This window comes from Heloderma suspectum, chromosome 7, assembly GCF_057233095.1.
Source record: "Heloderma suspectum isolate Gila_16-S chromosome 7, 16-S_ref, whole genome shotgun sequence".
Taxonomy (NCBI): domain Eukaryota; kingdom Metazoa; phylum Chordata; class Lepidosauria; order Squamata; family Helodermatidae; genus Heloderma; species Heloderma suspectum.
This window is the reverse complement of record NC_139464.1, coordinates 3844565-3863818: the sequence shown is the minus strand read 5'-3', so window position 1 is coordinate 3863818 and position 19254 is coordinate 3844565. Positions and strand designations below refer to the sequence as shown.

At 52.8% G+C, this 19254-nt stretch overlaps 1 protein-coding gene across 1 annotated transcript in view; it reads right to left on the bottom strand.

Annotated features, from left to right (window-relative positions):
- Nucleotides 1–19254, bottom strand: part of KCP (kielin cysteine rich BMP regulator) — an 84903-nt gene that overhangs the window by 59704 nt on the left and 5945 nt on the right. Inside the window, exons 3-11 of the mRNA XM_084811422.1 lie at nucleotides 14798–15631; nucleotides 13877–13926; nucleotides 11903–12046; nucleotides 11719–11858; nucleotides 10220–10384; nucleotides 9495–9511; nucleotides 8181–8737; nucleotides 6066–6138; nucleotides 84–352 (exon numbers count right to left, since the gene is read on the bottom strand). Coding sequence (XP_084667548.1) covers nucleotides 84–352; nucleotides 6066–6138; nucleotides 8181–8737; nucleotides 9495–9511; nucleotides 10220–10384; nucleotides 11719–11858; nucleotides 11903–12046; nucleotides 13877–13926; nucleotides 14798–15631 — 2249 coding nt within the window. The remainder of the gene's footprint in view (nucleotides 1–83; nucleotides 353–6065; nucleotides 6139–8180; nucleotides 8738–9494; nucleotides 9512–10219; nucleotides 10385–11718; nucleotides 11859–11902; nucleotides 12047–13876; nucleotides 13927–14797; nucleotides 15632–19254) is intronic.

Genomic DNA, 19254 nt, shown 5'->3' with positions numbered 1-19254 from the left:
GCTCTAAAATCCCATGAAGCTAATAAGGGTGGCTTGGGGGGTAGGTGGGCTGTGAGGCTGGGGCTTCCGGAGGCGACGCTCACCTGCGCTTTGACCATGTCCAACATGGTCCCGAGCCCGTCCACCAGCGCTTCCAGCCTCTGGATCCTCTCCTCTGGGCTGGCCACGTTGGATGGTGCTGCCCCCAGGGGTGGGGAGTCGAACTCGCTAGGCTCCCGCTGGTAGTGGCGGATGTCAGTCAGGGCCGGTAGCTCAAGGAGGGGTGGAGAGCCCAGCTCGAGGGGCTGTTCCTCGGTCAGATCCATGTAGTGCTCCTCAGGCATGGTGTAGGGCGGAGGCGGCAGGTACAGATCTGTGGGTCAGCAAGATGGAGAGATGCTCAGAAGCTTCTCGGGATGTGGGAGGAGGGCATCCCATGCAGTCAAGCTGGAAGGTGAGTGGGGTGACCCCATTTCCTGAGCCAATGAATGGGGCTTCAGGCATTGAGGACTCATTCACCAAAGATCACACACTGTACGCAGTTGTAACTCATGCCCAAGCACTGGCCTGAGATATTCTGGTTGGGCCTGAGACAGAAAAGCCAAATTACACCTCTGGGGCACGAAAATAAGGCAGGGCAAGCTCCCATGGGAAATTCTGTGCAAGGCCTGCTGATATGAGCAGGCTTTGAGCAAGAGCTCTGTAGGTCAAATCTGTGACAATGTGCCTTCTCTAACGGTGACACAGAATCCATTCTTTGAGCTGGTCAACCCTCCTCAGAACCCACCAGAATAAATAGCCGTGCCCACTGGAAATGCGAGGTCATGCTTCCCTGCATCTTTAGCACCACACTTATGTGTAGTTTCAAAAATGCAGGAGAAACTGCTTAATTTCCCCCCCACATCTGCATGATGGTATTGCCCTCCTGCAACCTGACCTGAATTCAGTCATCATCTACACACATCTACACCCGGATACAGCAGGAGAAGCTGTGCCTTAAAACTATTATGTTCAAGTCAAGGACTTTCGGGGGATGTGTTCAATGCTCCTGTAACACAGCATGCAAGAATGAAAATTGGTTCTGGGCACAGCATCCAACACATTTTTGCTGTCAAAATCTGGTGGCAAACTGCTATGGAAGTTAAAAAAGGACAAATTTAACTTGTTTTTCATTTAGCTTGTTCTTCTGGAGCTGTGCCACGGAATTTGGCAGCGGGCCAGAGGCAGGAGCTAAGCCTGAGGAAAGAGGGGCTGCATGTAGCCATTGCCCTTGTGACACCCACCCCTCATCTAAATAAAAAAGTATGCTTCTGGTCCTCAATGATACTCTTGCAACTTTGCAGTCGAGACTTCAAAGGTCAGACTAGGGGAAAGCCGGGGGCTAAGGCGGACTTCACTCCGTTGCTCTACAATGCCGCAGAATACATGTTAATGTATTCAAGGAGAGCCAGAATAAATGAGGCAATCCTGCCCCCAACCCCCAGTAGGGACTCATTCTGCAATGCAATTAATGCGCATGACTTGTTCTAGAGTGTTTTGCTTTGTTTGTTTTAAATTCAGAGTAAATGGCCCTGGATCTCACCCTGTGGAGCCAGCTGCCAGGGTGAGGGGTGGCAGACCCCTGACTGTGCCATTCGAGTGGAGCAACACTGGCCCGGGGGGGCTCTGTCTTGCTCACTTGGCCCGACATTGCTGGGGCCGGACTCCTCTGCTTCTGGAAGGAATCCACCCCCCCATGGCCTGACCTCGCTCTGGTGCTAGAACTGCCTGAGCGACCAGCAGCCGCCTGGAGCAGCGGGCATCTGAGTGAGGTGGCAAGAAGCCTTGACTCTCCGTTGGGCCCTGGGGGGGGACTGCAGGCTGGCCCTGATGCTGCGCCATTCCCCTGCCCTGCCCTTGTGGAGCACCAGAGACCAGCCGCACTCAATTAGCAAAAGGGGCACGCAGGGGCCAGCCAGCCCCCACGCATTAGCAGCATGGCCAGGAGGCGGGGGGCATCAGGACCTGCGGCCAGCTGAGGAAGGTGAGAGGCGAGAGAGCGGAGAAGACATCAGGCCGGGGGGCTCAGGCAGCAATCCGTCTGCGGCGGGACGGAGAACCTTCTGCAGGTGCTGAGCAAGGAAGCCTTGTTCTCAGGGGGCCGAGGAAGCTGCCAGCCCCCGCCAGCGCAGCAAGGGCGGGCGGGGTCATCTGGGCAGCACCTCCAGGAGGGCTGCAGCCATGGGAGGGCCAAGTGGGACGCAATGCCCTTCGTGTCATCGGGGATGCGTGGATTGTTTTTAAGGAATAAACAGCGGGCATGCCCTGCGCCCCCAGCCCTGATCTGGATTGGGATCCTGGTGGGGAAGGGAGGGAGCTTTTAACCCTTTGCCCCTGTAGCAGTCCCAGTCCGGATCAGACCTCCTGTGATTCTCCTTTTCAGCCTCATGCAGGCGTTTGCTGAGCACACGAAGGGGGTGAGGGGGCGCTTCTGAAATGCCCCCAAAGAGGAAATGTGGCGGGTAGAGGATGGCGAATCGCATGGCATTTGCATATGCTAATTTATATGTATAGATACCAATTTAGAAAGAATGACTATAATTTAAGTAGAAATACAGTCCATCCCACCCTAGTGTGGAAAACTGACCAGGTGAGCAACAGGCCTGTGTGCTCCGTCTGCTGCCCAGGTGCAAACACCTGATGGTCAGCAGTTCTCACGGTTCTTGGTCTTTAAACTGGACTTGAACAGGGCAGCCTTTCAAACAGAGGACACCTCCAAAATAGAGGACAGTCCGGTGTAAAAGAGGACCCATGGCCACCCGAGGGGGCAGAAGTGGGACTGTGCCTGCTGTCGGCCTCCATGAGTTCAGCTGAAGTGGCTAGAACAAAGCCTGTGCGCGTGTGCGTGGGCGCGTGCATGCAAATTTTATGCGCATAGATTCTGCATGCATGACCAGGGACTTTTCCTTGCAGCATGTACACAGGCACCATCTCTGCTTGGATGAGTTTCACTCAATGTGAGGAGGGGCTGGCAACAGGGAAGGCAAGCCTGATCTGGATTCGGTCCCTTCCCCTTCCTTCCTTCCTTCCTTCCTTCCTTCCTTCCTTCCTTCCTTCCTTCCTCCATCCATAACAGATTATTTGGACCTGGACTTCCAAGGTCCCCCATGCCTTTTTCTTCAAGGGGTCCGGGGTTCTTCCTGCCTGGGAAATGGGGAGCAAAACTGCCATTGTGACTTCTGGACAGTATCGACCAGGATGCCACGAACCCTGAATGTGCCTCAATGAAGCTGAACTTCCATAAACCGCTTAGAGATTGTATTATATTAAGTGATATATAAGCATTATAAATATATAAGTAAGCACACAAACCTCGATAGCTAGTTAGGCTGCAGCAGGCACAGCGATGGTTTCACAGGTTTGGCCGGCTGCTTGGCTGAATGTGGTTCAGGTGGAAGATCAGGGTCAGTCTCATGACCTCTGGAAGCCTCTTTTCCAGATAACTGGTCAATTACCGCTCAAGGTTTCTCCACCTCCACCCCCCATGGCCCAAGAGGTAGGGCAAATAGGATGATGAATTCCAGAAATGAGGTTGAGCGGGACAAATCTCTGAGAGATGATCTAAGAGACTTTAGATCATAAGAACATACGAGCAGCCATACTAGACAGAGCAACGTAGCTCCGTCCGGCATTTTTCGGAGACTGGTAGGAGCATCGGAGGTTGGTCTGACTGCCCCTTCCCTCTACTCCGGTATTGCCTTCTCTGACTGGTAGGGGCTCTCTGGGGTCTCATGCCGGATTTGACCATGGGAAGGGGCCATGGCTCAGTGGTAGAGCACCCACTTTGTATGCACAAGGTCCCAGGTGCAGTCCTGAGCATCTACAGGAAAGGCTGGGAAAGATCCCTTCTGAAGCCCTGGAGAGCTGCCAGTCGGTGAAGACAGTACTGAACTAGACAAACCAATGGTTCCTGTGTTGGACCTTCTGCTCAAAAAGCCTGTGCTTGACTGCTACGTGATGGCCCCTTCCCCAAACCGCATGTGAATGCTGTGGTTTCCCCTGACCAAAGCTTGGTCTCTCCACGCCCCACCTGGCTGCCCCTGGTGCAGACGTGTTGAGCAAGAAGAACCTCCAGCCAAGAATCAGCCAGAGGAACGTAGGACTGCAAAACCCCAGGGCAACTCCCTGTGACGGGCAGTCTGCAGAAAACAGGGCCTAGAATGGAGACCTGTTTTGCTCGTTATTTTTCTTCTCTTTCCACAGTGTTCCTAGACTTGGCAAATTGTCTCAAAAATAGTTAAGACAGAAGATAATCTTCTTACCAGCGGTGTCATTTTTCATTTAATCCCATTAGAGGTTGTATCCATGGTCTGCTGTCACAATTTAGATTAGCCTTCCCTTGCCTGGTGCCCTCCAGATGTGTTGGACTACAACTCCCATGCTGGCTGGCAATGATAGGAGTTGCAGTTCAACACATCTGCAGGCCACCAAGGTGGGGAAGGCTGATTTAGGTTCTACTCAAGATGTGAACCGTAGTTGCTTAGCTGATGAGTGAAGAGGTTGCAGAAACTGCTGGAAGGATTTGATTATTTGATTTGACCTGGATTTGATTATTCTTCTGCCTAACCACGGAAGCTGTGGGACTGCAAGGATCTATGAAACCGAGACACGCGTGTGCACATACAGGAGTAGTATAGAATGCTGCCCAAACTGTGATTAAAGTCTGGAGCCATGAAGAAGGGAAAGAAACCCTCTCTGTTCTCCAGATCTTTGATGTAAAACTTTGTCTAGGGTTTCCAGATGTTGCAGAAGGCTGGAGCACACTTTTCTTCCTAAAGCTGAAACAGGCATATTCCCAATCAGAAGGATGGCTTATCTGGATATTTTCAGTTCTTGGCTTAAAATTCAAGCCATCAGGGGAGAGAAGCCACTGAACTCCTCCTATACCTCCCCAAGTGGAAGCGACACATCTGCGGAGGGACAATTCTTTTGAACAGTCCTTGGGGTTCTCTCTAGCATATTTTGCCAGTCTTAAACAGGTAAATGCTAAGGCAGACTTCCAAAAGAGATTGAGGGATGTCTTGACCCAGCTATCTGATGCAGGGACTGCTCCATAGCACCATCTGAAAACATTCGATCTTGACTGTGAAATTTATGTCGCCTGTGTGAGGCATTGACTCTGTGAAGGAGGAGGCGTGGTGGACGACAGCTGCCCTTATTTGCCTAATTCGACTCCTGCCTCGCTTTGACTTTTGGTCAAGCCAGCAGCAAACTGAAGACCTGCTGGCAAAGCCGGAAAAAGTAGCCTCGTTCATGTCAGTGGCAGAGAGATCAAGACAAGATTATATGGATGTCCATGTGGTGTGAATGTCCAGAAAGATAGGAGCTGCCCCCATATTCTGCACAGTGGCCCGACCATTCCAAACTGTGTCCAAGAACTGCCACCGCTCTGCTGTCCCTTTCATAGGGAAGTCACAACTGCATCATCTATCATGAGGGACCTCGACTTGCACCCGCCCCGGGAGTAAAAGCCCGGTGTAGATGCGGTGAGGATACGGTCTTCCTGCAACAGAAGTGCCCACTTGAGGAAAGACATTTCAGTCCCTTGCAACAACAATACCATTTTGTGTGCAAGAAATGGATCATCCGGAAACATCTCCAAAATGCCATTTGGCTAGCTTAGAATCCGACAGAAACGTCATGCTCTGTTATCACCCCCGTTCGGAGAGCTCCCCACCCCCCTGGCACTCTCTGCTCTTCTGGGCTGCAATCCAGCCAGTCTCCCAGATGTCAACTGACTCTGCCATCCAGCTGGCTCCCATCTGAGGCCCAGGGATCTTAGCCGCCCACAACAGGGAACATCTGGCCCAGCTGTGCTTGCTTTCAGCATGAATGTCAAAGCCTTGATGGGGAGAAAACTTTCCCAAAGTCAGTGGGTTGCTTTGATCTGTGTCCCTTCGCCCCATCCCACCGAGGCCATTCTGCCTGGATACGCCTCGCGACCGTCGTCGTCCTGGGGTCGAGCAGGGCGCTGGAGCCATCTGAGCCAGCGGAGACACACAGACACGCCCTCCAGAAGTTGCCACCCTGCTCCCCAAAGCTCTTACCTGGCAGGTTCTCGCAGTGCCAGGGGCGGTGTGGGAAACCGCCGGGTGAGATCTCGGCTGTCTGCCAGTAGCCCTGCAGAAAAAGGCGTAGAGGGTCGTCATCAACATGCAGCAGGGAGGACTGGGAAAGAGACGGGAGGTTGGGGAAATGAAGCTCCGGGGCGGAGGAGAACTCAGCAGCGAGGGACAGCGCTTCACCTTCGGGCTGCTACTGAGTCGGACCCTTGGTCCACCCAGCCCCGTACTGCTTATTCCGCCTGGCAACAGCTTTCTGGGGTCCCAAGCTGAGCCGGGAGGGATCTTTCCCACACCCTGCCACCAGATCCTTTAAACTGGAGAGTCCAGGGACGGGACTGGGGACTTCTGCACGCACTGCACATGCTCTACCGCTGGGCGGAAGCCCGTCCCAAACGTTCTAGCTTTCCACGCAGAAGGAAATCAAAGTGTGGTTTATGGCTGGGGTGCAGAACCTCAGAACTGCAGGCTGAATCCCAAGAGGGCCGTGCCTCCTTTCCCCAGGCTGCCAATCAGCTGGTGGTTTCCCGGCTTTGGCACATCCCTCCACCCCCTTTCTAAGAGGTTGACAGGCCTCTCCGAAGGCTTAGGTATTGTTAGTGAGAACATTAAACTAAAATACACTGGGATTTGGAGTATATTGGCCATGCCCCTTTGCCTTTGGCCCTGCTCACCACTGGAATGCAGCCCCCAAGAGCTTCTCCAGAAGTGAATCCAGCCTTCAGGCTGAAAGAGGTTCAACACCCCTGGTTGGGCAGGTGGGGGGGCTTTGTATGAGATGGGGCGATGGTGGTGTGGTTGCAGGGAGAGCGCAGGAGTCAGGGAGAGTATCTGTCGTTTGGGGCTTTATGAAGCTCTGGGGCAGGAATTATGCTCCGAAAACCAGGGAAACTCCACGCAAAAGGTCAGGGCAGCTTAAGCAACCTGAAAAGATTTCACTCTGAAGCTGGTACTCGGCATTGGGGAGGACACAGGGCTGCCAACTCCCCAAAGCAGAAGCAGCAGCTCCAGGCCCCTCTGCCTCTTCCATCTCTCTGGGCTGGTAACATTTCAGTTTAGCCAAACACAGGATGCAACGTCCCCAAGTTGCGAGTTTCCCAACCTCCATCCCGATTTTGACTGCCGCTTGTAGGGACATGGGCGCTTGTGATGTGATGATGCCACCTTTTCACACGGATCTGCTTATTTGCTGGCTTCCTGCTCAAAAATTAGTTTCCAAAGCAGCCCATTTAAAAAAGAAAAACCTGAGGGAAAAGCCATTAAAAGGGGGGGGGGGGATGGAAAAATGGCTTGAGACGCACTTTTGATGAAACCATCAATAAAACGGCCATCAGTAAAGTCCATGAGGTGGCCAAAGGCCTCTGGGAAGTTGACAAGTGATGAAGGTAGGAAGGTAACTGCCCCTCATCCTGCCATTGTCCCCAACATCTGGTACATTGTCGCCTGACCTGGAGGCTCCATTTAGCTGAGACACGATGCAACAATGGCTACGAGCTGAGACTGCTTTAAAAGGGGGTCAGAGCGCCCTTTGGTCTGAGCCAGTGGGGCTCTTCCTATCATGGCTAACAGTCGCTGACAGACCTATCTTCTCCACGAAGTTATTGAAAGCAGCCTTCCCCCAGCCTGGAGCCTTCCAGATGTAAGAACATAAGAACACAAGGAGAGCCCTTCTGGATCTGGCCAGGGGTCCATCTAGTCCAGCATTCTGCTCACACAGTGGCCAGCCAGCTGTCGACCAGGAACCCACAAGCAGGGCACAAGTGCAACAGCACCCCCCATGGCTGGGAATGATGGGAATTGCAGTCCAACACATCTGGAAGGCTCCAAGTCGGGGGAAGCCTGGCCTTAAGTGACCATCTAAGCCAGGGGTGGGCAGAAGGTGGATCTCCAGATGGTTTGAACTTCAATTCCCAGAAGCCCCTGCCAGCATGGCCAATGGCTGGGACTGCTGGGGGTTGAAGTCCAAAATATCTGGAGATCTGCTTCCTGCACTGATCTACTCTGGCAGCCTTCTGGCAGCTGGGAATTCCATGGCTGGTTGTGGGACGGGCGGGGTGGCCTGGTGAATGTCCTCTGCTTCGGGGCGCCTTTCTATCTTACCAGGAACTTGCTGGCCTTGTCTCCGTCCAGACTGGCAAAGGTGATCTGCAGGTCCAGGGGCAGGATGAGGCTCAGCACCTCTTCCCCACCGCCCTTCTCGAAGATGACGGGCTCCCGGCAGTCCACGAAGAGCGAGACCCGCTGTGCCTCCAGGTTCAGTGCCAGCCGGGCCCAGCGGCCGTGGGCAAAGGGGCTGCTCCCGGGGAAGGCCAAGGAGGCGGGTTCCATGTTGTGCACTGCACGGTACTCCAGCCAGAGCTGGTCCACCCGGGAGCTGGACACCAGCTGCAGGAGCGGCCGCCCGTCCCGCTTGGTGGCGGCTGGAGACACCAGGGAGATGAGGGTCCCCTCCGAGCCACGGCTTTGGCGGGCCACAAAGTGGAATCCGAGGGCGCTTTGCACCGTGGACAGCAGGTAGACGGAGTAGTCCCAAGGGAGGGTGAGGTGGGGCACCCGCTGGCGGAATTTCCAGGCTGGCACTCCCGGATTGGGCCCCTTGGCCCTGGTGACCCCCACGACGGAGTGGGTGATGTTGAGCGCCTCCAGCAGGTCAACGACTGCAAAGCAAGACAGGGGGCTGAGCAAGGGCAGAAGTGCTTCCCGCACAATGTTCTTGCCCAGGGGCCCAATGCAGCCCTCCGGGGGTCCCAATCGGGACTGCTGGGGTTCTCCCAACGGATGCACCCCTCCCCCTGGTCCCGCCACCTCTCCCCCAGCTACCAACAGTTTGGTGGTTTCCCAGCTTTCATACAGTTTTCTCCCCCTTCCAAAAGGCTGAAATGCCTCCCCTGAAGCTTCCTTACAATCAGAAAGAGCTGTAACCTAAAAACATGCTGGTATTTTTTGGCCCCGCCCTCTTTTGCCTTTGGCCCCACCTACCACTGGAATGCAATTTGGGCCTGGAATGGATTTCTGCACCCTTCTTCTAGCATAACCTACCTCACAGGGTTGTTGTGAAGATAAAAGGGGGAGGAAAACCATGTACACCACCTTGAGCTCCTTGGAAGAAAGGTGGAATATAAACATAATAAATACATAAAACAAATAGGATGGCATGTGTGCTGGGGGGAGGATTGGGTGGAATATGGGGTGTGGTCTATCTAGTCACTATTATCTTGGGGTCTCAATATTTAACCTTTTACTTAGATTAAAAGATAACAATAGAAATATTTAGAAAATTATTTTTTATTTTCCTTTAATTAAAATATTATGTGTGTGGGCGTGGGTATACAGACATACACCTGCACCATCAAACAGATGAGAGCAGGGTCCCAGAATGCCTGAGGTTTAGGGCCATAGGTTGGCTTGACTCACCTCTTCGCCATTCCAACCTTTGAGAATGGGGGAAAAATGGCACAAACCCGGGAAACCAAGAAATGATTGGCAGTCGGGAAAAGGGGGGTGGTGCCAGGCAAAGGGGGCTGGCCCCTGGGGAAGCCCCGGAGGGCCAGATTGGGGCCCAGGCCTGAGTTACTGCATCCTTGCTTTAAATCCATGGGTTCATCTAACCTGTACCTAGGCCACTCTGACTGCCAGGGGCTGCCCAGCGCTGCAGGAAGAGTGGGGGCTCACCCCTCCTCTGCTCCCTGATGCCCTTCACTTGGAGATGCCGGGGACTGAACCTGGAACCTTCTTGCAAAACAGGCACTCAGAAGCCAGCTGTGGCCCATCCTTGCAGCAGCTGGACCTGGTGCTTAGTCTTGGGTCAAAGAGAACAGGGAAACAAGGCGGGCCAAATGTAATTCACATTCTGGCCAGGTCCAGCTGCCTAGGTTGCAAAAGCTCCGTCTAGGCTGAGTTGAGACTCTTGTTCCTTCCCCTGCAGTCACAGTAATAGTGTGTCTTCAGACTCCATTGCCACTTTTTAAAATCTGGCAGGGCTCCTATGCCTTTAACAGTTCTGACAGGCAGAAGTTCAACAGGCAAAACTTCGCTCCTTGCTGCACCTCCATGCCAGGCAAATCTTCACTTGCTGAATTTCTGCCCATCACATTTGTTCAAAGCAGAAGAAACTTGTCAGGAAAAAATGGGGGCCTTACTGGAGGGCACGGGATTCCCTTACTCCACTGCCCAGGGGCCTGGGGCTGCAGGACCCTGCTTGATAAGGGAAGGCCAACAGCCAGCTCTGGGCAAAAGCTGCAGATGTTGCTTGCAGGATTCTAGTCCCTTCCACCTCCTCCTTTGGATGTGGCTTGCGAAGGGCACTACAGTACAAGGGGGGAAAGAGGCACTGAAGTGCTGGTGGAGAGATCTTACTGCTCTTTTTCTTCCAAACACAGATCCAGGCTGAGAGCTGACCGCATCCTCTGCAGGCCAGGCCACTCAGCCGTGTAAGAGTCAGTCGTACAAGCCGCCCCTCCCCCCCACATTCCACCTACCCCCCCCCCCATTGGAGCAGCACCAGCTGGACTTAATTAAACTGGATTTCAGAGGGACTTTCTGGGAAAAGGTCCCAGGCCGCTGCGGGTTGTGTTTGGTTCCAGCCAAACCTTCCCTGCGTAGACAAAGGGAGCAACGCACGGAGTGGCATGAACGGATGTAGCCACCTGCTCGCTTTGGACTTGCCAGTTTCTGAATCAAATAGAGAGATCAATGACTGTTCCCAGATGTGCAGCGTAACCTGCAGCTGGCTTTTTGAGAGTGCTGTTTGCGGTCGCATGCTGAGCCGCTCCACGCCATATCCACGGCGAGCACGTATGCGCAGTGTTGCACTGCAGAAAATGCGTAAAGCAGGGTAGGCAACGTGGTGCCTTTCTGATGTTTTGGACTACAAAGCCCCAGGCACCGTGATCAGGGTTTGTGGGAATTGTAGTCCCAAACCTCGGAGGAAACCAGGTCACCTACCGCTGGCATAAAATGTGTGTGATATTTACGCATGGCTGTGCATCTTTCATCGCCCATGAACCTTAGTCTGGGAAATACAGCTGGGCATGGGGCCTCATGTTCACAGGGCACTGAAAATACATGTAAGCACACATCTGTCCACCATCCAAAGAACTGGGCAACTCTCAAAGGCCGCATTCAGAGCACTGGCTCAGTTATTTATTTACAACCTTCCTAATCCCCTCCCTTCAGCCAAAAGAAATACATTTTTGTGATTTATACAAAAATATGTACAAACAATACAATTGTATTGTACATATTTTTGTATATGTACAACATCCATCAAAACCAGCAGTTAAAACACGTTCAGACATAGAACTTCTAAAAAACTTGGGGGTTGCCTGGTGCCGAAAGAACAGCAAAGTCCATGGCAGGTGAGCCTCCTTGGGGAGGGCATTCCAGGCGCATGGAGCCACCACTGAGAAGGCCCTCTCCTAGGTCACCACCAGCACCACTGTGGATGGTGGAGCACGCAGAAGAGCCTCCACAGATGGTCTCAAGACACAGGAAGGTTGACAGGGGACCAGATGTTCCTTCATTTTAAAAAAAACCTATTTATTTAAATAATAGTAAAGTCTCTTCTTAGGGCTACACCCTCACAAAGAAGGCTCTATCTCTTGGGCATGCCAGCCTTGCTGATCTTAGTGATGAGCACTCGAGAAGGATCCCTGAAGCACATGTTAGCATAATGGGCAGGTGAAGGCAGTCCTTCCAGTAACCTGGTCCCCAGGTGCTGAGGACTTTAACGGCTAAGGCTTTGAACTGGGCCTGGAAGCTGACGGGTAGCTGATGAAACTGGCACAAAATGGGAGGGCCCTGCACAGACCTTCTGGCCTCACTGGCATCCAGAGAGCCCGCAGTGGCAGCTCACGAAGCATCCTCAGAGGCAGCCCCACGTGAAGTGCATTGCAGTAGTCCAGCTTGGATGTAACCAGAGCATGGGTATCTGAGGGCAGCTCCCACCAGTCCAGATAGAACCGCAACTGCCATACAAGATGGAGCTTGTACAAAGCACTCCTGGCTGCTGCCGTTACCTGCACACCTCTCCAGACAGCAACAAGTCCAAGCACGGCCATCTGCGCACCTGGGCTTCTGATGGGAGCGCAACCTCACCCAGGACTGGTTTCACACCACTATCTAGATCACGCAATTTCCAAGCTCACAGAATCCCATCGTGCCTGGATTAGGGTTCAGTTTATTGCTCCTCGTCCATCTCAGCACCGCATCCAGACACCCCTTCGGGAGGCCCAGCCCCTCGCGTGGACTCGTAGGCAGAGTGCCCGTCATCCACATAGCGGTGACATCAAAGCACATGGCACTGGGCTTCAGGTCCCAAGGCCCTTTGGGTTTTCAAGGAAAACCCTCAACACACTGAACTATGCTTAGAAACAGACGGGAAGCCAGCACAACATAACATTGGCGCAAGTAAAACAGGGCCACGCTGTAGGCCAGACTTCCCCCATGTGGGGCCCTTCAGATGTGCTGGACTAAAACTCCCATCACCCCCATGCTAGCTAGGAGACAATGGGAGTTATAGTCCAACACATCTGGAAGGCACCAAAGTGGCAAAGGCAGTTGTCAATGCCATGCCTCACATGGCACATGGGAGTGCAGGCGGCACATTGCTCCTGAAGTGGAGCCCATAAAGATGCCCAGACTCCTCCTGGCTAAGTGCAAAGATCATCTCTATGGGCTCCTGGTTTGCTTTGGGGCAGACAAAAGCCCCCCCCCACCTGATCAATGCAACTGAAAAGAATTCAGAGGGCAGGAACGAGAAGAGGTCACTTCGGGCTTCATATCCCCAGTGGGGTTGGAGTGCCTTCCATAAGCTGGCAGGCTTTTCAGTTACAAAATTATACCAACACTGCAAAGAGACCCAGTGGTTTTTTCCCCCCTTCCTCTCTCATAAGACTCAGTGCTACACAGTGAAATTCATTGGCCATGGATTCAGGACAGGCAAAAGAACGGATGTTTCCACAAAACCTATGGAACTCACTGCTGCAAGATGCGGAGAGTGGCGCCTGGCTTTCGTATGGAATTAGATGTGACATTGGCAGACACATCATTCCAACCCCACTGGGGATATGAAGCCCGAAGTGACCTCTTCTCGTTCCTGCCCTCTGAATGCTTCTCAGTTGCATTGATCTGGTGGGCGGGGGGGGGGGGGCTTTTGTTTGCCCCAAAGCAAACCAGGAGCCTATAGAGATGATCTGCACACTTAGCCAGGAGGAGTCTGGGCATCTTTATGGGCTCCACTTCAGGAACAATGTGCTGCCTGCACTCCCATGCGCCATGTGAGGCATGGCATTGACAACGGCCTTTGCCACTTTGGTGCCTTCCAGATGTGTTGGAAGGCACCAATAACTATAACTCCCATTGTCTCCTAGCTAGCATGGGGATGATGGGAGTTTTTAGTCCAGCATGCTGAGATAAGGAGAAAGCGGAGGCTAGCGGGCACTTGCAGGCAAGGGCTCCGGGACAGAGGGGGCCCCTTCCCGCACAAGAGAAATACAAGGCTGGGAACCTTGTTTTTCCTGGTAGCACCTACTCTGGCCATTTGGGGGCTCTAACCAAGGGTCATCCAGCCTCCATGGATTAGCCATGACAAGTAAATGAAACCTGCACGTCCACAGGCAGCACATCTTGGCGAACCAGAGGCAAGGGACACGCAGAAGGGCAGCACCGTCGCCTTTGCGTTCTGGCTGTGAAGGTTCCAGGGGCATCAGGAGACAGATGGAGACAGAACTGGAGACAGAACCTCAGGCTGGATGGGACTTTGGTCTGATCCAGCAAGGCAATTCTTGTTTTCTTACCCAGCGGGAGTTCACTTGTGCCAAGAGTTCACTGTAGACAGCAGCTTTCACTGCCGAGTTGCACGTGGAGTGTGCAAACAGTGCGTCTGAGTATGTGCAGAATGCTACTGAGTAATGATAGTGTGTCTCCCCAGTTCCATGTCTGGTCTTCGGGGAGGGGGCTTTCAGGTGAGGGGAGCAGTTTGCGTGTCTTCACCTGAAAACTACCATTGTAGAAAAGTTCCGTTGCCACATCCGCTCCTTAATTAATTTCTACCATGAATACTTTGGGCCATGATCCAGCCAAGCTGAAACAATTTTACGCCTCATTGTCTTCAGTGGGAATGCATGAGGTATGTGCTTAATTTCTTCGGTTGAAATCAGCGAGGCTTGAAAGTGCTTTGCTTTGGCTGGATTGTGCCCTTTATTTAGGGAGGGGGCACAGACCACGGAGGAGGGTTCTGTACATGTGTTCTATAGTAGAGGAGAATGTAATGATTCTTTTTGTTTCTATCCACCAAAGAGGAGTTCTGTGTACTTGCAAAGCCTGCACACAGCACTGCCAATAGAAAATCACGCACAGTGACGTCTGGAAGTTTTCTCTCTGCGTACAGAGAAGAGTGACAGTTTTACGGATTAGCTTCCTCCACCTTAGTCCGCTTTTTGAAGTTTGCTGAGAAACTATCCTACTCTTTAGGGGTAATTTTGGCATGGTGTGGGGCAGGGGAGCTCTCCGGCCTTCAGGCAACAGCCATGATTTCCCCAAGTTACCCCCACCCCAAGCCAGACCCGCCATGCTTCCCATTGCCCTGCCGAAGAGTCCTGTGTCACCGACAACCCTGCGTCTGCTTTCCGGCACCAGAACGGCTCTAGCGACAACTGCGCCAACGCCCCGGCGCCTCTCGCACTCTCGCCTACCTGGGCGCGCCTTCGCTCACTCACCGTTGTCGCCGTAGTGGCGCGGCGGGGTCTCGGCGGCGGCGCGCGGGCCGCTCTGCCAGGCGCACTGGAGGGCCAGCACGGCCCACTGGACCGCGTAGAGCCGCCAGCGCGCGGGCATGGCTCCGGAGCGCCCCGGCTGCCCAGCGCATGGGACGCCCGGAGAGGCCGCGGCGGCGGCGGCTCTTCCCCAGCCTGGAGCGCTGCGCGGGGCCCGGCGCGGGACGCCGCTGCAGGAGCCGCGGCGAGGAGGAGCGGCGCGCCCCGCCAGTTGTGCGCTCGGGGGCCGGATCGGGGCGGGGGGCTGCGCGGCGGTCCTTCCGCGCTGGGCGAGGCGAGGGAGGGAAGGCGGCTTCCTCTGGCCCGGCGGCCCCCAGCCGCTGTCCTGCCCCCGCCGAGGCGGGAAGGGCCGTCCCGCCAAGGTCTGCAGCCGCAGGCGGGAGAAGGGGCTGGGAGGGAGGCGCGCTCCTCCCCGCCCCCCCCCGCTTTCATGCAATCCAGAGGCCTCCACCCCCCCGCCGCCCCACTCCGAAAGCGCGAGGGGCGGGAGAGATGCTCTGGCTGGAGCCGCCTCTGGAGGGGCCTGAGCAAAAAGCCGAGGCGGATGGGGGGGGGGGCGGATTGGAGAGGGAGGGGATGAGGCCGGTTGGAGACCGGCGGGGAGGACCCAGGACAAGAGCAAAGGGCTGCAGGGGGCGGGTGAGGGTCCTGGCTCCTCATTCAGTGCAGCGGGGCAGAGAGAATCCCCGCCGCGCCCTCCGCCCGTGTGCAAGCATGCTTGCAACACGCCGGAGCGCATCATGCGTCGGATGAAGTGAGCGAGGTAGTCCACGGAAGCTTATGGCAGAATAAACGTGTTAGCCTTTCAGGCAGCTTTCCCCAACCTGGTGCCCTCCAGTTGTGTCGGATCACAACTCCTAGCATGCCCCACGCTGGCTGGGGCATGCTGGGAGTTGTAGTCCAACACATCTGGAAAGGGCTGCTTTAAGGTGCTGCAAGACACTCTCTTGTTTTAGGTATAGAAAGGGCACCATACACCCCACATTTGTAAATACACGTGCACCTCCCGACAGAGGTGCAACTCATGTCGACTCTGCATTCTTTTCGGTGCCAGGTCAGAAGTTTTCTGTTCGCCATTTTTATTCAAATGGCCATAGAATAGAATAGAATAAATCCATATGCAAGGAGTAAGGGGGAGTGAATCACTTACCCCACCCCCAATAATTTTAGATGGATATTTGAACATTCCTATTCCACACAAATAGCTGCAACTGTCCTGAAATTTTACAGGTTTCTTAGGGCCATCTCTGTGTTGTCTGTCATTTTCATAACAATTGCTCAGAAAAAATATAGGGGGAGAAGAAGCACATCCTTTTTTGAAAACCCCCAAACTGTAAAGGCTGCGCTTGCACAAAGCTGCATATAACTTTTATGTGAAACCTGGAAGGCTTGATTCCCTCGGAAGGGGCAACTACTTCTGTAAATTTCATCTAATTCTGCTGAAAATTAAAAATTTTATTGTCAGTTCCCGTGTGTGTGTGTGTGTGTGTGTGTGTATGTATATATGAATTTAAAGGCACATAGTGCAACCCCCCCTGCACCTATTTGTCTGATATTTGGCAGGCATATTCTGTTCATGTCAGACTACTATGCCTGCAAATTTTAACAGATTCTGACAAACATAAAAAGCAAAGCTATCTGTTGATTTCCAGTTATAGCCAATGGCAGCCATGAAGATTTGGATTTCCAAACCAAGATTTGGAGCCAAGTAGATAAGAGTGAACTGGCAAATAGAGGGAGAAAACGTGGAGGCAGTGACAGACTTTGTCTTTCTAGGTGCAAAGATTACTGCAGACGCTGACTGCAGCCAGGAAATCAGAAGGTGTTTACTTCTTGGGAGGACAGCAATGACAAATCTTGATAAAATAGTGAAGAGCAGAGACATCACACTGACGACAAAGGTCCGCATAGTTAAAGCAATGGTATTCCCCGTAGTAACCTATGGCTGCGAGAGCTGGACCATAAGGAAGGCTGAGTGAAGGAAGATAGATGCTTTTGAACTGTGGTGCTGGAGGAAAATTCTGAGAGTGCCTTGGACTGCAAGAAGATCAAACCAGTCCATACTCCAGGAAGTAAAGCCAGACTGTTCGCTTGAGGGAATGATATTAAAGGCAAAACTGAAGTACTTTGGCCACATCATGAGAAGACAGGGTACCCTGGAGAAGATGCTGATGCTAGGGGAAGTGGAAGGCCAAAGGAAGAGGGGCCGACCAAGGGCAAGGTGGATGGATAATATTCTGGAGGTGACGGACTTGACCTTGGGGGAGCTGGGGGTGGCGATGGCCAACAGGAAGCTCTGGCGTGGGCTGGTCCATGAAGTCACGAAGAGTCAGAAGCGACTGACCAAATAAACAACAACAGATAAGAGTGGCCACTGAATCTCTCCAAGCCATATCTGCCAATTTCCAAATTGCCTAATTGGGGTCTGAACAAAATCTTGTGGCCAGTGCACACCCTACCAAGGCCCGTCTAGTCCAGCACCTTTCCCTCCGCATGTATCAAAATATTTTGGGTGCCTGCCTGCACTGTACCCAATTAATGCATGTTCAGAAGAACTTTGAGTTAGAGTTTTGGGGGCTGGGCACTTGGGCACTGATTTATGCCAAACACGTTGCCGTTAGTGAAGATGCTGGAACGCAGCCGCAGAGGGTTTGTCCAAAACTGAATTTGGCCCTTGGTCTGAAAGAGGCTCAACACCGCTGGCCTAGAAGGAGCATCGCATGGTCCAGAACAGCAGACTTGGCAGAGACCTGGCCTTTTGATTCTCCCCAGCCCCCAGCCGGGTGCTGACTTGGTTGGGATGCTGTTGCCCTCTAGTGGATGTATGTGGCATTTGCCAGATGGGTTTGTGAGTTCTCAGTAATTCTCTCCCCAACTTTTTGAGACAAATCTTTATGATGCTGAAGCTGGTTACTAGTTCCCAGTTCCTTATCTGTGTGAAAATTCAAACCAGACCTCAGTCAGTAAACTGAACCAGGAGCTACATTTTATGTCCCACTGTATCTCAACATAAGCTTTGGACTACCTCAGATCATTGGATTGGAGTTTGTTGTTGTTTATTCGGTCAGTCATTTCCGACTTTTCATGACTTCATGGACCAGCCCATGCCAGAGCTTCCTGTTGGCTGTCACCCCCAGCTCCCCCAAGGTCGAGTCCATCACCTCCAGAATATCATCCATCCACCTTGCCTTTGGTTGGCCCCTCTTCCTTTGGCCTTCCACTTTCCCTAGCATCAGCATCTTCTCCAGGGTGTCCTGTCTTCTCATTAGGTGGCCAAAGTACTTCAGTTTTGCCTCTAATATCATTCCCTCAAGTGAGCAGTCTGGCTTTATTTCCTGGAGTATGGGCTGGTTTGATCTTCTTGCAGTCCAAAGCACTCTCAGAATTTTCCTCCAACACCACAGTTCAAAAGCATCTATCTTCCTTCGCTCAGCCTTCCTTATGGTCCAGCTCTCGCAGCCATAGGTTACTATGGGGAATGTTATTCAGTTGTTAAGTCGTGTCCGACTCTTCGTGACCCCATGGACCACAGCACGCCAGGCCTTCCTGTCTTCTGCTCTCTCCCGGAGTGTGCTCAAGTTCATATTCATTGCATTGGTGATGCTATCTAGCCATCTCATTCTCTGCCGTCCCCTTCTCCTTTTGCCTTCAATCTTTCCCAGCATCAGGGTCTTTTCCAGGGAGTTTTCTCTTCGCATTAGGTGGCCAAAATATTTGAGCTTCAGCTTCAGTATCTGTCCTTCCAATGAGCAGTCAGGGTTGATTTCCTTTAGGATGGACTGATTAGGCCTCCTTGCAGTCCAGGGGACTCATAAGAGTCTTCTCCAGCACCACAGTTCGAAAGCATCAGTTCTTCGGTGCTCAGCCTTCCTTATAGTCCAGCTCTCACAGCCATACGTTGCTACTGGGAAAACCATAGCTTTGTTTATACGAACCTTTATCAGCAAGGTGATGTCTCTGCTTCTTGCTATGCTGTCTAGGTTTGCCATCGCTTTCCTCCCAAGGAGCAAGCGTCTTTTAATTTCATGGCTACAGTCACCATCTGCAGTGATCTTGGAGCCCAAGAAAGTAAAATCTGTCACTGCTTCCATTTCTTGCCCTTCTGTATGCCAGGAAGTGATGGGGCCAGATGCCATGATCTTCATTTTTTTAATGTTGAGTTTCAAACCAGCTTTTGCACTCTCCACTTTCACCCTCAACAAGAGGCTCTTTAGATTTCTTTGCATTGCTCATTTAAGAAGGCCTTCTTGTCTCTCCTTGCTATTCTCTGGAACTCTGCATTCAGTTGGGTATATCTTCCCCTTTCTCCCTTGCTTTTCGCTTCCCTTCTTTCCTCAGCTACTTGTAAAGCCTCCTCAGACAGCCACTTTGCTTTCTTGCATTTCTTTTTCTTTGGGATG